The following is a 13,614-nucleotide window of genomic DNA, read 5'->3' on the forward strand; positions in this document are numbered from 1 at the left end:
TGCTATATATCTGTGTGTGTGTTCATCTGTCTCTATTGTGCTGGCCTACAAACTATATGAAAGTGAAAATGTTAGATTTTGAAATAATGCTTATTACATCATGTCAACTTCCTCCAGAGAATCTGCTCCATTAAGGGGTAATAGTGTCAAGTTCAAGATAAAGTGGTTAAACTCACCTAAAATGTTTTCCTAATTCCATTTTGAGTCTTTGATTTTTTTTGTTCCTTCTGTCTATAATAGTTCACTATGCAATGAAGTAAATCATTCTTAAAGCCCTTTCTGTTCTGGGAAAGAAAGTATTTGGAAAGAAAATAGCAGCTGGATGTTGATTGTTGATGGCTGTGTTCTGATTTCCTGAAGAAGCGGGATCTAAGGATCACAGTTCAAAGCCAGTCTAGGCAGAAAACTCTCTGAGCTTCTCATCTCCAATAAACCATTAAAAAATGGAAATGGTGCTGTGGTTGAAGTTGTAGAACACTAATCTTGAGCAAAATCATCCCAGGGATAGAAAGGATGCCCAGCGTTCAAGCCCCAGGACTGGCACAATGAAGGAAAGAGAGAATGAGGGACACACACAGACAAACAGACAGAGGAAAGAGAGGGAAAGCCAGCACAGCAGGAAGGAAGGAAGGAACGAATGAACGAACGAATGAGCAGAGGGAGGGAAGTGAGGAGTCCTGCTGGTGTAGCACTGACCACAAACATCAAGGCTCTTTCCTGACAGTTACTCCCTTAGTCTTGTGCTTATTTCTTCCACATAATTTATTTTCACAACTCTTGATTTTCTTTGGCGGTCTACGTTACATATCTCTAGACTCTCTGCTAATTCAACAAGGACATTAAGTGTACTTTTGAAAAGCACATTTTTATATGTAACGTTGTTTTTACAACACGATGGCTCCTTGAGAAAGTCACTTGCTTGGCTATTGTGACATTTTCTGCAGTGCTCCTCATGTTCCTTGTTATGAGGTCACTTTACCACAGCCTCTGGGGTGCTGGTGAAGGCTGCTGTGCTGAATGACAGGCAGGGCCCTCCGGTCCAGGGCTCTCCACCTCTACCCTTTTCTTCTTGGGAATGAATTGCAGGGTGTCAGCAAGCCAGAAGTAGCACTGATGCCCCAGGGACAGTCACCAGCCCTGAGCACAAAAGCTTAGGGATAGGACCCAGGCCCTGATTTCAAGTGCTGGGACCAGCACAGAAAAGGAAAGCAAGCAGATGGCAGGCCTGCCTCCAGGAGCCATCCAGGGAGTATGCCAGGTGTTGAGTGGACTGTGGGTTGTGAGCCATGCCCCACACTTCCCCTCCCCCCAAAGCACTCGGGAATGCTTCACGCGCTTGTCCTCTTTTTTTTTGGTCCCCTGAGGGGCTTGAACTCTGGTCCTAGGCACTGTCCCTCAGCTCTTCAGCTCAAGGTTAGGCTCTGCACCACTGCACCCCTGCAGTCCGCTACAAGCACATCCTCCCATCTTCCTGTTGACATGCAGCCCTTCCTGGACTCATTACTTCTGGAGAGTTCACACATTCAGGACATCTCCTTCCATCTCTGTCTCCTCCTTTCTTCCTGAGCACCCTCAGTTCTGCGCCACCATCTTGTTTCCTGTCCCCTGTGTCCTTGCCATGTGGTGGCCAGACTCCCGACTCCTGGTAAGCCACTGCACACCTGCTGGTCAGAGCTCACAGCCAGCTCCTGACTTGGCTTCATTCACAGCAGCACCTAGTTACTATGAAAAATATGAAGGAGGGATGAGACACCCTGGGCAGGATGAACTCAGAGCCAAGAGAGATCAAAGTGCGTGGATTCTTGGGCACCATGTTTGCTACCCAGGGCATAGGAGGCTTCACCCAGGATAGGAGGAAGAGGACGAGTGGGGGCCTTCAGCCACGGCAGCTCAAGGGAGCTGCAAGTAGGGTGACTGTGCATTCACCCACTCGTGAAGGGTGGAAGGGGCTGCCACTGAGGCCGAGCAGGTGAGCTGTCCTGAGGGGACAGGACAGGGGTGGTGGGGCAGGCGGTGGCAGGGGAGCCCAAGACTCAATGAAGGAGCTCTGCCTTCACAGGGCTTGACACTCCGGGGTAGCAAACGGGGGGGAGGCCTCAGGCAGAGATGCAGGAGGTGAACCAGTTGCCCCCCCGCCAGCCATTTCACCAGCAGCATGAAGTGGACTTCGAGGTCAGAGGGACAGAGGTATTGAGAGATGGCCCAGAAGGTGTTGGGAGAGGAGAGTAACATTTAAAGGTCATCTTGACCCTGGTGCTCACTTGAAGGCACATACAAGGAGCTGGCTTTCTTGAAAAACACCAGGTGCCCGGGATTGCTTTGCTATATCTGCAGAGTTTGTTTTACTTTCTACCAGTTGACCTTGTCCTGTTTTTACTGCACTCTGTTTTTACTGAAATTTTCCTTGTTTTTCTGGACTATTGTAACCTTATGTTACCTCTTGACTTCTAATAGTATATATTAGGGAAAGTAAAAAATAAACGGTGTTGCAGTCTTTAGCTGCAGACCTCCCCACCCCATGTTTTGTCTTATATCTTTATTTTTCCACATCCTAGCCCTCTAATTCAGGATTCCCTTTCATTGCCGGCAGGCTCCAGCAAATGGGGCCTGAACAGGGACCTGAAAACCTGGAATCAAGACAGAGGACCCCGCTAAGGTAAGAGGACACGTCTGGGAAAAGAGAGCGGGTGATAGGAGTAAGAAATTATGGGGCAAGGTAACAGCTGCACATTATATATGCAGGCTCTTAGGGCATGCTTTAAGCTCGAGGAGTTAATGAGCCAGCAACTGAGCACCGAGATCCACCTGTACAGTCCAGTCCCACCTATACAGTCTCGGGTTCCCATTCACCCATGATTTTGCCCACAGCATGGCTGTGTGTAGAGCACATGGGCAGCAAAGATGGTGCTGAGAGAGGTAGTTGAGTGGGCAGAGCTTGATTTGCTTTACGTTTATTGCATAACCTGACTGTGGAAGCTTAGGTGCATGATAGGGTGTGAACTTGACAGTGATTGGTTCCTTTTCCTCCCCTGCCATGCCACCCACTCTTTTTTGCTTTAAAAAGGGCTTGCTGTGTGTTAATAAATGAGTTTTCCTGCTTGACTTCACTCTCCACTGTGTCTGATTGTCTGCCAGGCAAAGGGAGGCTGGGGAACGTGCGAGCTGCCGCACTTACCTTTCCTAGGATCCTGTCAGACTTCGAGGAACAGACAAAGACCCCACATCTGGAAGCCAACTTGGGGCATGAAAGGAAAAGATGCCTGCTGAGGCTAAGTAGTCTCTCAGAGTAAGTGAAACTCTTAGTATGGGTAATGCTATCTCACAGAAGAAGGAGGAGGAGGCAAGGTTAGCCTTAGGGAGTAAAGGAGGATTTGGGAAGTGCGAAGGAAAAGGAATGGGTCAAATTCGACCGAGAATGCACAGAAACATGCACAGTGGAAGTGAAAACAAGAGTGAAATTTACCCCCTCTGACTCAGGTGTCCCTGATGGTCGTAGGCCCCCTCCCTATTCCCCTGATTGGAGGGGAGGTACGTCACCCTATGCCACCTGTGAGAGGGACCTCCAAGACCTGGAATCCTACCAACCTTCCACGGAGGGGCCGAGGGCTGGGGAAGTAACATACTCAGAGGCCTACCCTGGAAAGGAAGGGCCTCCTGGGAGCCCGGACCCTAGGCCATAGGATTTGCTTCCCCAAGCATATCCGGTTAATCTGGCACCAGGAGCTAAGAGGCCCTTGGAATGGTATCCATGGGAAGCTAAGGACCTTAAAGAGTGCTGCAAGGCAGTGGTGGAGGATGGCCCGAACTCTCCTTGGGCTCAGACCCTATTACAGGACATTGCTTATCACCCATGTGTCCCTAAGGACTGGCTGGATGTGGCCAAAGCCATCCTCACCATTTCTCAGTTTATTAAATGGTGTGCTTTCTTTAAGGAGGAAAGCATTGTGCAGGCAGAGAATAATCAGCAGGGTCAACCCAAGATACCAATTATTTATGCCATGTTAACAGAGACGCGGGAAGGGCACTTCACTGGGTCCAACAGGCCACAATATCTGGTCCGTACTGTGACCAGGCAAGGCAGGCAGGACTTGCCGCATGGTACAAACTGGATGATGGGCCTACTGAGTTCCCCAGAGCAGGAGTGAGACAAAAACCAGGTGAGCCTCTAGCTAAGTTTGTAGACCGAGTCCAATAGAGTATTAACTGCAATCTGCCAGCAGGGAACCTCCAAGATCAGTTTGTAAAGCTGCTGGTCTGGGAAGGGATGAATGCAGACTGCCGCATGGCCTGTGCAGGATTGAGAGAGAGTTCCCTGAGCAGATGGGTGGTGGCCTCGCAGGATGCGGGAACTCAACAGCACCAGTCCCAATCACTAGCTTTAGCCTTACAGGCTCAGACATCTGCAATGACAGAGGCTATTTCCCATCACCTGCAGCCCAGGGCCAAGGAACCGCAATACCATTAGGGAGAGGGACTTGTTTTAAATGTGGGCAGGAGGGGCACTTTAGGAGGGACTCTTTACAACAATCCCCCACCAACCACCTTGGGGAGGGGGGGCAAACTGCCCCCTACACCCTGCCCCTGGTGCAGGAAGGTATACCATTGGAAAAAGGATTGTCGATCCAAGTTTGATTTAGATGGAAAGCCTTTAAACTCGGGTAGAGGCATTCTCCAGCCCTGTTAACTCAAGGAGGGACCCCCTCTACTGCAAGGCCCAGGCAGCCTCGTGGCAGGATGACCCAGGCCCATTGGACTGTCCCCTTGATGGAGGGACTCCACCCTATAATGAGTATTCTCATAACATAGGCAGGAAGCAGTTTCACTGCTTAATTGACACGGAGGCAGATCGAACCTTACTCAGGGAGGAGGAAGTGCCCATGTACTGGAAGCTTGCACCTGGGCCCCCAATATTGGGGGTTGGGGGCAACTCCCAGTCCAAAGAGATGGTCACCCTTATGAAATGGACTAGCACAGATGGAGAGCAGGGAAAGATACGTCCTTTAGTGGCAAAGAACCTTACTGCCAATTTACTAGGGCAAAACATGCTAAGACAAATGGATGCCGTGGTCACTACAGACCATGGAGCATCCTATGATGATATCCTGGATGGGATAGAAGCACAAAGGTTTAAATAGGATCTAGAGGGAATTAAGGAAAAGGATTTTTTAAACTTTCATATTTACAGAGAAGAACATAGTGGACCCGCTCAGGTGCACCCCCAGTCCTAAAGGCCACTCTCCCACCCCTAGTACCTCCCATTAGGTGGAAGCCAGGAAGCCCTACCTGGGTGGAGCAGTGGCCATTGACCAACCCTAAACTTGTAGCCCTCCACCTTCTGGTGGAGGAACAGAAAAACCTTGGGCACATTCTCCCTTCTATGAGTCCCTGGAACACACCCTCTTTGTTATTCAAAAAGCCTCTCGGGCTTGGCATATGCTCCAAGATCTAAGTAAGGTAACTGAAAGGATGGAGCTAGTAAGACCTCCTCTAAGAGGCAGGCCCTGGATTCTTGCTGTACCTTCAGAATATACCTTGGTTGTGATTGATATTCAATATATTTTTTTAATATCACCCCGCATCCAGATGACTGAGAGAAGTTTGCTTTCTTCATTCTTTCTAGCCCTGCCTTTGCCAACAATACTTGGCTACACTTTTAGGTCCTATGCTTCATTCAGGTACCCCCCTTGCCTATGCCTACATGGATGATATAATCCTGGGGCACCAAGACCCGGGCCGCCTGGGGGGCCTTCTGGCCCAGGTTCTCACCTCATTTAAAAGGGGGGGGTTACCATAGCCCTCAATAAAATTCAAAAAGTACTTCCTTTTAAGGTGCTTGGAACCCACCTTACCTTGACTCAGGCCAGGCCCTTAAGCCTTTGCTGGATATTCCAGCCTCTCTGACCTTAACCCAACTTCAGAGCCTTTTAGGGGAAATCAATTGGCTTTTGCCGTAGGTTCCTGTCCCTATAGATAGTCTTGTGCCCTTATTTGCCCTACTAAAAGTCAGGACGCCCCATGAAGTTATTACAATTACAGACAGCCATTGGGCACTATTTTTGCAGTTCCAAGAAGCCCTGGATGAAGTTTCCCTGAGGAGGTATTCTATTTTTGAGCCCATTTCCCTTTGGTTGTTTGCAGGTGTTTTACTGATTTCTGCTGTTTTAACACAAATGGGGGAGCCATTAGAGTGGGTTCACAATCCCCTGGGGGACACACCTTGGGCGGACTCTAAGGCAGACCAACTTGCAGACCAACTTGCTATTGTCAAGTGAAGGACCCAAGCCAAAGGCATTATGGCTTGGATCCTCACTAAATTGTTTTTCTCCTTTGGGCCAGACGTTGAGTGGCTCACTTGAGCCAATGCTCATCTTGCACTCTCCTTGGAGTGGTTTCTAGGCCAAATTGACTGCACTGACCGGGTGCCTTTCCAGTTGCATGTGGCAGGTGCCGTGTCTTTTGGGAAAGGTAGTGCTGTCCAGACAGCAAAACAGAAGCCTCAGCCTCACGCCTGGAGAACATGCAGGATTGGTTTTGTGAGCATTTACTGAAGCATGATTGTGGGCTAGAGCAAAATGCTAGGCTGGCATCTTAAAGGACAACAGTGTAGTGTCGCTGTTCTGCAGGTAGTACTCTGAGCACTGGGTGCTGTGCCACCCACCCCTCCCCCACCCCTGCAGCCCCCAGTGGAGTCGCTGGCCACGGTGGAGGAGACAATGGTGCAGGCCAAGGCGGTGGAGTCCTTGTTGACAGAGCCTGCTGGCAAAGAAATGGAATCTTGGATTAGGAAAGCTGAGATATCTCCCATCTTGGTGTGCTGGATGAAGGGATAGGGGGTTGTACTGTACGCTGTTCTAGTGACGTGAATGAGGACTTCAACTCCCTCCCAAGTTGTAGGGTGCACAATCGGGGGTTCTGGCATGTAAGCTCTATGTGTCAGCATTTGTGTCATCTGAGTGAGTCTCCACAATCGTAACGCAATGCTCAGGCAACCAGCGGGATTTATTTTCTTCCTGGGATAAAATACACATATGTCCTCAACTCCAAGTTAAAACCAGATCTGGCCTGTGCCAATCACCTGTTAAAGGATCCTTCCACTTAACTTGGGAAAAAGCTCTTCTCTCTCTTTTTTCCCAAAACCGCTGTGCTGCAGAAAGGCCATTACAATCTAAGCTTAAAAAATTTACTACAAATAAAGCATGAGAAGAATATTAACAGGAGAGAAAGGGTATAATTCCCCCATTTTAATTTAAAAATTGGGTGTTTTAACAGCCCATTGGCTTGTCTAACAATTTCTTGTTCTTGAGGAACATAGGGAATATCTGTAGAGTGAAAAATCTGGTAAGATTTACAAAAAGTTTGAAAAGCTTGTCTGACATATCCCGGATCATTATCAGTTTTAATATGTTTAGGAAGTCGCATAGTGGCAAAGCTGTGTAGGTAAGGAGCAATACAATGTTTGCTGGTCTCCCTGGCAAGAGAAGTATCCATAATAAAATTATAGTAGTTATATGGTAACATGGACAAAGCGAATCCATCCAAAAAATGGAATCAGGCAGGAGTTTAGTCTACTTTTTCCACGGTGGAGGCGGTCAGGGTAACAATGTAGATTTCCTCCAGGTGACTGTCAGGCTGTAGCAGCAGTAGCAACAGCAGGGTCTCTCAGTGTCTCCAAGGGACTGTCACACCTCTTGCTGTGCTGAAAATTTCTACACAGACTGTTAAGGATATAAGTAATACATAGGCTTGGCTGGATGTGGCCCCACTAGTTATTAAGCCTATTTTTAATTTTCTAAGTTAAAGAATCCTTAAAAAGTCATTTGAAACAATGTGAAAATTCTTAAAAATTTTTGGTAATATCCAAACCTCATAACCTTTTGAATTTTAAATTTAAACTCACCCAATTGTTACAGCATGCTGACAATTCTTATCCTTGAACATGTTCACAAACACATACAAAACACACAGATCTTAAAGCATGCAAAAATCAAAATCAGTTGTAGGTAAATTTAAAACTGGTATCAATTCTAATACAGAACTAGACAAGACAACAACCAAAGGCTGAGTTGGGGGCTAATGGGCCCCAGTTTATCCCTACCTCAGAAAACAGCAGAAAACACACTGAAGTAAACAAGACAGACAAGTGGCCACAAAGACAAAATCAAGTCTCAGTGAATTGGGTGACATCTCACCACCATTCACAAGTGGGACTCAAATCCACTTACCAGGGGACTTGAACCCCATCTACTCACCTCCAGAGGATTTTTCTTTTAGATTCTTGCTAACTTTGGCCCAGGGGCATTCCAAGGTGGAGGAGAATTCCCAGTCATCTTGGGGCAAGAGAAAGAAGTCCCTAACGGCCATCCCCTCAGACTGACAGGTTCCCCCCCATACTCAGACCCCCCCTGGACTAAGGCCCGAGGCTAAGATCTTGCTGGTGTCACTTGCAGGTTGTCAGTGGCAGTTTCATAGGGCTGCAAATTCTCCCTGCCAGCCCTTAGAAGTTATTGTTAGATCCTCCAGGTTTTTCACCCCCCATAACTCCCCTACTTCTGGATCCAGAGAGGGTGGAGGAGGTGGCAGTGAAAGGTAGAAACATGGGTCAGTTTAAAGTGTAAGTAACAAAGAAGGTGCTAAAGAGAAACAGATATTGAGGGGGTCTTAGCCAGCCTCCTCCAGGCTCTCGCGACAGGAAGAATCTGAGAGAAGAAACATTCCAAGAATTCCAAAATACATACACACAAACATTGAGACAAAACACATTTACAGCATGCACGTTGTAGACTGTCAGACAGAAAGTGTTGGATTAGAGACAGGCCCAACTACCCGCACTAGTGGATAGTTTACCGTGATGGGGATCCGGGGGATGTCTCCCACCGGCCCAGTTGGCTGTCTTATAGTATGTCCCCCAAGTTTCTTATAAACTCCAATACAGAATTTGCAGGCTACACAGATATCAGACAATTACAAAGCAGCAATGTTTTAACTTACAGGCCATTTGCATCATAGCATCCCTGAATCCTTTTTTTTTTTTTTTGCTAAGTTTCTAAACTAATGGTTCCTTCCTCCAGGAACCAGGGGCATACTTCCTTGACAAAGCAAAAGAAACTCTCTAACTGCCTCTGTCCAACTTTCACTCCTCGATCTTGAAGCATGCCCTAAGAGCCTGCACATATAATGTGCATTTGTTACCTTGCCCCATAATTTCTTACTCCTGATTATACTATCACCCGATCTCTTTCCAGATGTGTCCTTTTACCTTAGCGGGGTCCTCTGCCTTGATCCCAAGTTTTCAGGTCCCTGTTCATGTGCCACATGCCAGAACGTGTCGGCAATGAAAGGGAATACTTAATTAGGGGGCAAGGATGTGGAAAAATGAAGACATAAGACAAAGGATGGGGTCAGGAGGTCTGCAGCTAAAGACTGCAACACCGTTTATTTTTTACTTTCCCTAATATATACTATTAGAAGTCAAGAGGTAACATAAGGTTACAATAGTCCAGAAAAACAAGGAAAATTTCAGTAAAAACAGAGTGCAGTAAAAACAGGACAAGGTCAACTGGTAGAAAGTAAAACAAACTCTGCAGATATAGCAAAGCAATCCCGGGCACCTGGTGTTTTTCAAGAAAGCCAGCTCCTTGTATGTGCCTTCAAGTGAGCACCAGGGTCAAGATGACCTTTAAATGTTACTCTCCTCTCCCAACACCTTCTGGGCCATCTCTCAATACCTCTGTCCCTCTGACCTCGAAGTCCACTTCATGCTGCTGGTGAAATGGCTGGCGGGGGGGCAACTGGTTCACCTCCTGCATCTCTGCCTGAGGCCTCCCCCCCGTTTGCTACCCCGGAGTGTCAAGCCCTGTGAAGGCAGAGCTCCTTCATTGAGTCTTGGGCTCCCCTGCCACCGCCTGCCCCACCACCCCTGTCCTGTCCCCTCAGGACAGCTCACCTGCTCGGCCTCAGTGGCAGCCCCTTCCACCCTTCACGAGTGGGTGAATGCACAGTCACCCTACTTGCAGCTCCCTTGAGCTGCCGTGGCTGAAGGCCCCCACTCGTCCTCTTCCTCCTATCCTGGGTGAAGCCTCCTATGCCCTGGGTAGCAAACATGGTGCCCAAGAATCCACGCACTTTGATCTCTCTTGGCTCTGAGTTCATCCTGCCCAGGGTGTCTCATCCCTCCTTCATATTTTTCATAGTAACTAGGTGCTGCTGTGAATGAAGCCAAGTCAGGAGCTGGCTGTGAGCTCTGACCAGCAGGTGTGCAGTGGCTTACCAGGAGTCGGGAGTCTGGCCACCACATGGCAAGGACACAGGGGACAGGAAACAAGATGGTGGCGCAGAACTGAGGGTGCTCAGGAAGAAAGGAGGAGACAGAGATGGAAGGAGATGTCCTGAATGTGTGAACTCTCCAGAAGTAATGAGTCCAGGAAGGGCTGCATGTCAACAGGAAGATGGGAGGATGTGCTTGTAGCGGACTGCAGGGGTGCAGTGGTGCAGAGCCTAACCTTGAGCTGAAGAGCTGAGGGACAGTGCCTAGGACCAGAGTTCAAGCCCCTCAGGGGACCAAAAAAAAAAGAGGACAAGCGCGTGAAGCATTCCCGAGTGCTTTGGGGGGAGGGGAAGTGTGGGGCATGGCTCACAACCCACAGTCCACTCAACACCTGGCATACTCCCTGGATGGCTCCTGGAGGCAGGCCTGCCATCTGCTTGCTTTCCTTTTCTGTGCTGGTCCCAGCACTTGAAATCAGGGCCTGGGTCCTATCCCTAAGCTTTTGTGCTCAGGGCTGGTGACTGTCCCTGGGGCATCAGTGCTACTTCTGGCTTGCTGACACCCTGCAATTCATTCCCAAGAAGAAAAGGGTAGAGGTGGAGAGCCCTGGACCGGAGGGCCCTGCCTGTCATTCAGCACAGCAGCCTTCACCAGCACCCCAGAGGCTGTGGTAAAGTGACCTCATAACAAGGAACATGAGGAGCACTGCAGAAAATGTCACAATAGCCAAGCAAGTGACTTTCTCAAGGAGCCATCGTGTTGTAAAAACAACGTTACATATAAAAATGTGCTTTTCAAAAGTACACTTAATGTCCTTGTTGAATTAGCAGAGAGTCTAGAGATATGTAACGTAGACCGCCAAAGAAAATCAAGAGTTGTGAAAATAAATTATGTGGGGAAAAAAAGCACAAGACTAAGGGAGTAACTGTCAGGAAAGAGCCTTGATCTTTGTGGTGAGTGCTAAAACAGCAGGACTCCTCACTTCCCTCTGTCCTTTCCTTTCTTCCTTCCTCCCTTCCTTCTTTCCTTCCTTCCATCCTTTCTTTCTTTCTTCCTTCCTTCCTTCCTGCTGTGCTGGCTTTCCCTCTCTCTCCTCTGGCTGTCTCTGTCTGTCTATCTGTGTCCCTCATTCTCTCTGTCCTTCTTTGTGCCAGTCCTGGGGCTTGAACTCTGGGCCTCCATTCTATCCCTGGGTCGATTTTGCTCAGGGTTAGCGCTATACAACTTCAATCACGGCACCATTTCCATCTTTTTTTTAGTGGTTTATTGGAGATGAGAGGCTCAGAGAGTTTTCTGCCTAGACTGGCTTTGAACTGTGATCCTTAGATCCCGCTTCTTCAGGAAATCAGAACACAGCCATCAACAATCAACATCCAGCTGCTATTTTCTTTCCAAATACTTTCTTTCCCAGAACAGAAAGGGCTTTAAGAATGATTTACTTCATTGCATAGTGAACTATTATAGACAGAAGGAACAAAAAAAATCAAAGACTCAAAATGGAATTAGGAAAACATTTTAGGTGAGTTTAACCACTTTATCTTGAACTTGACACTATTACCCCTTAATGGAGCAGATTCTCTGGAGGAAGTTGACATGATGTAATAAGCATTATTTCAAAATCTAACATTTTCACTTTCATATAGTTTGTAGGCCAGCACAATAGAGACAGATGAACACACACACAGATATATAGCACACAAATGTGCAGGTGTGGACATGTATGCACAACTCTACCTCTCATCAGATACTTTTATCTAGTTGTGGAAATTGTTGAATGGCCAAGCAAAGTTCAGCAGCGATGCAAGCTTGGTTGGCCTCAGGGGAGGACCACTTTCTTCCTCTTTGTGCAGGTGAAGAGGAGGCTGCAGGAAGTGGAGTGTCCACTCATGAGCAGGAAAGGGCTAAAGGCTGGGAAACAGCCCATAACAAACACCCCCATATGGTAAAACACAGAGCTAGGATTGTAAATCAGAAACAAGCAAATCCAAAAGATGCAGGATGCGGAGTAAAAGAAGACAAATGCGCTCACCAGGAGGAGGATGCTTATGGTAGCTCTGGACTCAAGAGAGGCTCTGGTGGAGACACTGATCCTCTGGATGTGTTGCATTGTCTGCTTGTGTCTGTACAGGGCCAAGAGCGTGGAGGTGCCGGCCCAGAGCATGAGCCCCAGACACAGAGCATCATGCACCGAGAGCATGGCCAAGTACAGTACATCAGCAGCTGGGTCGTGATGCACAGAGGAACAGTATCCATAGGCCTTTAAGCTCCTCATGCTGTCGTGTGCTTTGGGTCTGGTCATGAACATGAGAAAAACAATGCTCACCAGGAGGAAGACCCCCCAGCTAAAGTAGACGGTGGAGACAATGTGTTTGTGGGCGCTCCCCTTCAGCCCTGCCCACTTGGAGTCCCCCTGGCTGATGCTGATAGCAAGGAAGATGCTCTGGAAGCAAGTGCTACCGATCGACACCTCTCTGACCACTCGGTAAAGATAGAAGATCATTTATCACTCCACATCACTGAAGAAATTTCTCCAGCCCCAAGCAACCATGGTTTGGGAAACACCCCTATACAGAAGACTTAGGAAGTTGCCCACAATTAAGTGCCTGAGAATGAAGTCTGTGGCTCTCATCCTGTTCCCAATGCAGGAAAGGAATAGATAATTGGAGAGAAGAGACAAATTACCCACAAACCCAACCACAGTCTGGGCTAAGAGGACCACCCCCATAGACACATGGGCATCTGCCATCCTCTCTGTTCCTTGTGTCTCATCCAGAGGTTCTGGCTTGGGCAAGTGAGGCCTGCACAGTGGCAAGGGAACTCAACATTCTCCATCCAGCATTCAGACCATTCGAAATACTGTCCTACTGTCTCTCATGTATTAGGAAAAATCCAATTCTATTCATCCATCGGGAAGAGGAAGATGGCATGTTCAGGAAAATTGGTGAACCTGGAGAAATGGCAGTAAGGGAAGGTGAGTCAGGTTCTGAGATGAAGGCAGCTACATTTCTCCTCTGTAGAATCAGATCTAAGATTCTAAACAAGTGAGGCCCTAGTGGCTCAAGACTGTAATTCTAGCTACTCAGGGGCTGAGACCTTGGACTCCCAATACAACGCCAGCCAGAGAAAGAAGGCCTATGAGACTCTCCTCTCCAGTTAAGCACCAGCAAACCAGAAGTACACCTTGGTTCAAAGTGGTAGAGGCCTAGCCTTGAATGAAAAGGGCTGAAGTATAATGGGCAAGCCCTAAGTTCAAGCTCTCTGAGTGACTAAAAAAAAATTAGGAACATGCCTGACACATTCCCCGAGAGACATGCACCTATACCTCAATACGCTGGCTGCAGGAGTGGGTC

General features: G+C 48.0%; 1 protein-coding gene across 1 annotated transcript; it reads right to left on the reverse strand.

Annotated features, from left to right (window-relative positions):
* Nucleotides 1-12,080: 12,080 nt before the first annotated feature.
* Nucleotides 12,081-13,010, reverse strand: LOC105994210 (vomeronasal type-1 receptor 4-like). The gene is made up of 2 exons (XM_013027626.1): nt 12,835-13,010; nt 12,081-12,750 (listed from the first exon to the last, which is right to left on the reverse strand). The coding sequence occupies exons 1-2, from the start codon at nt 13,008-13,010 to the stop codon at nt 12,081-12,083; spliced, it is 846 nt and encodes a 281-aa protein (XP_012883080.1).
* Between the last annotated feature and the right edge of the window lie 604 nt (nt 13,011-13,614).

This window comes from Dipodomys ordii, unplaced genomic scaffold (assembly GCF_000151885.1).
Source record: "Dipodomys ordii isolate 6190 unplaced genomic scaffold, Dord_2.0 Scaffold105, whole genome shotgun sequence".
Lineage (NCBI taxonomy): Eukaryota > Metazoa > Chordata > Mammalia > Rodentia > Heteromyidae > Dipodomys > Dipodomys ordii.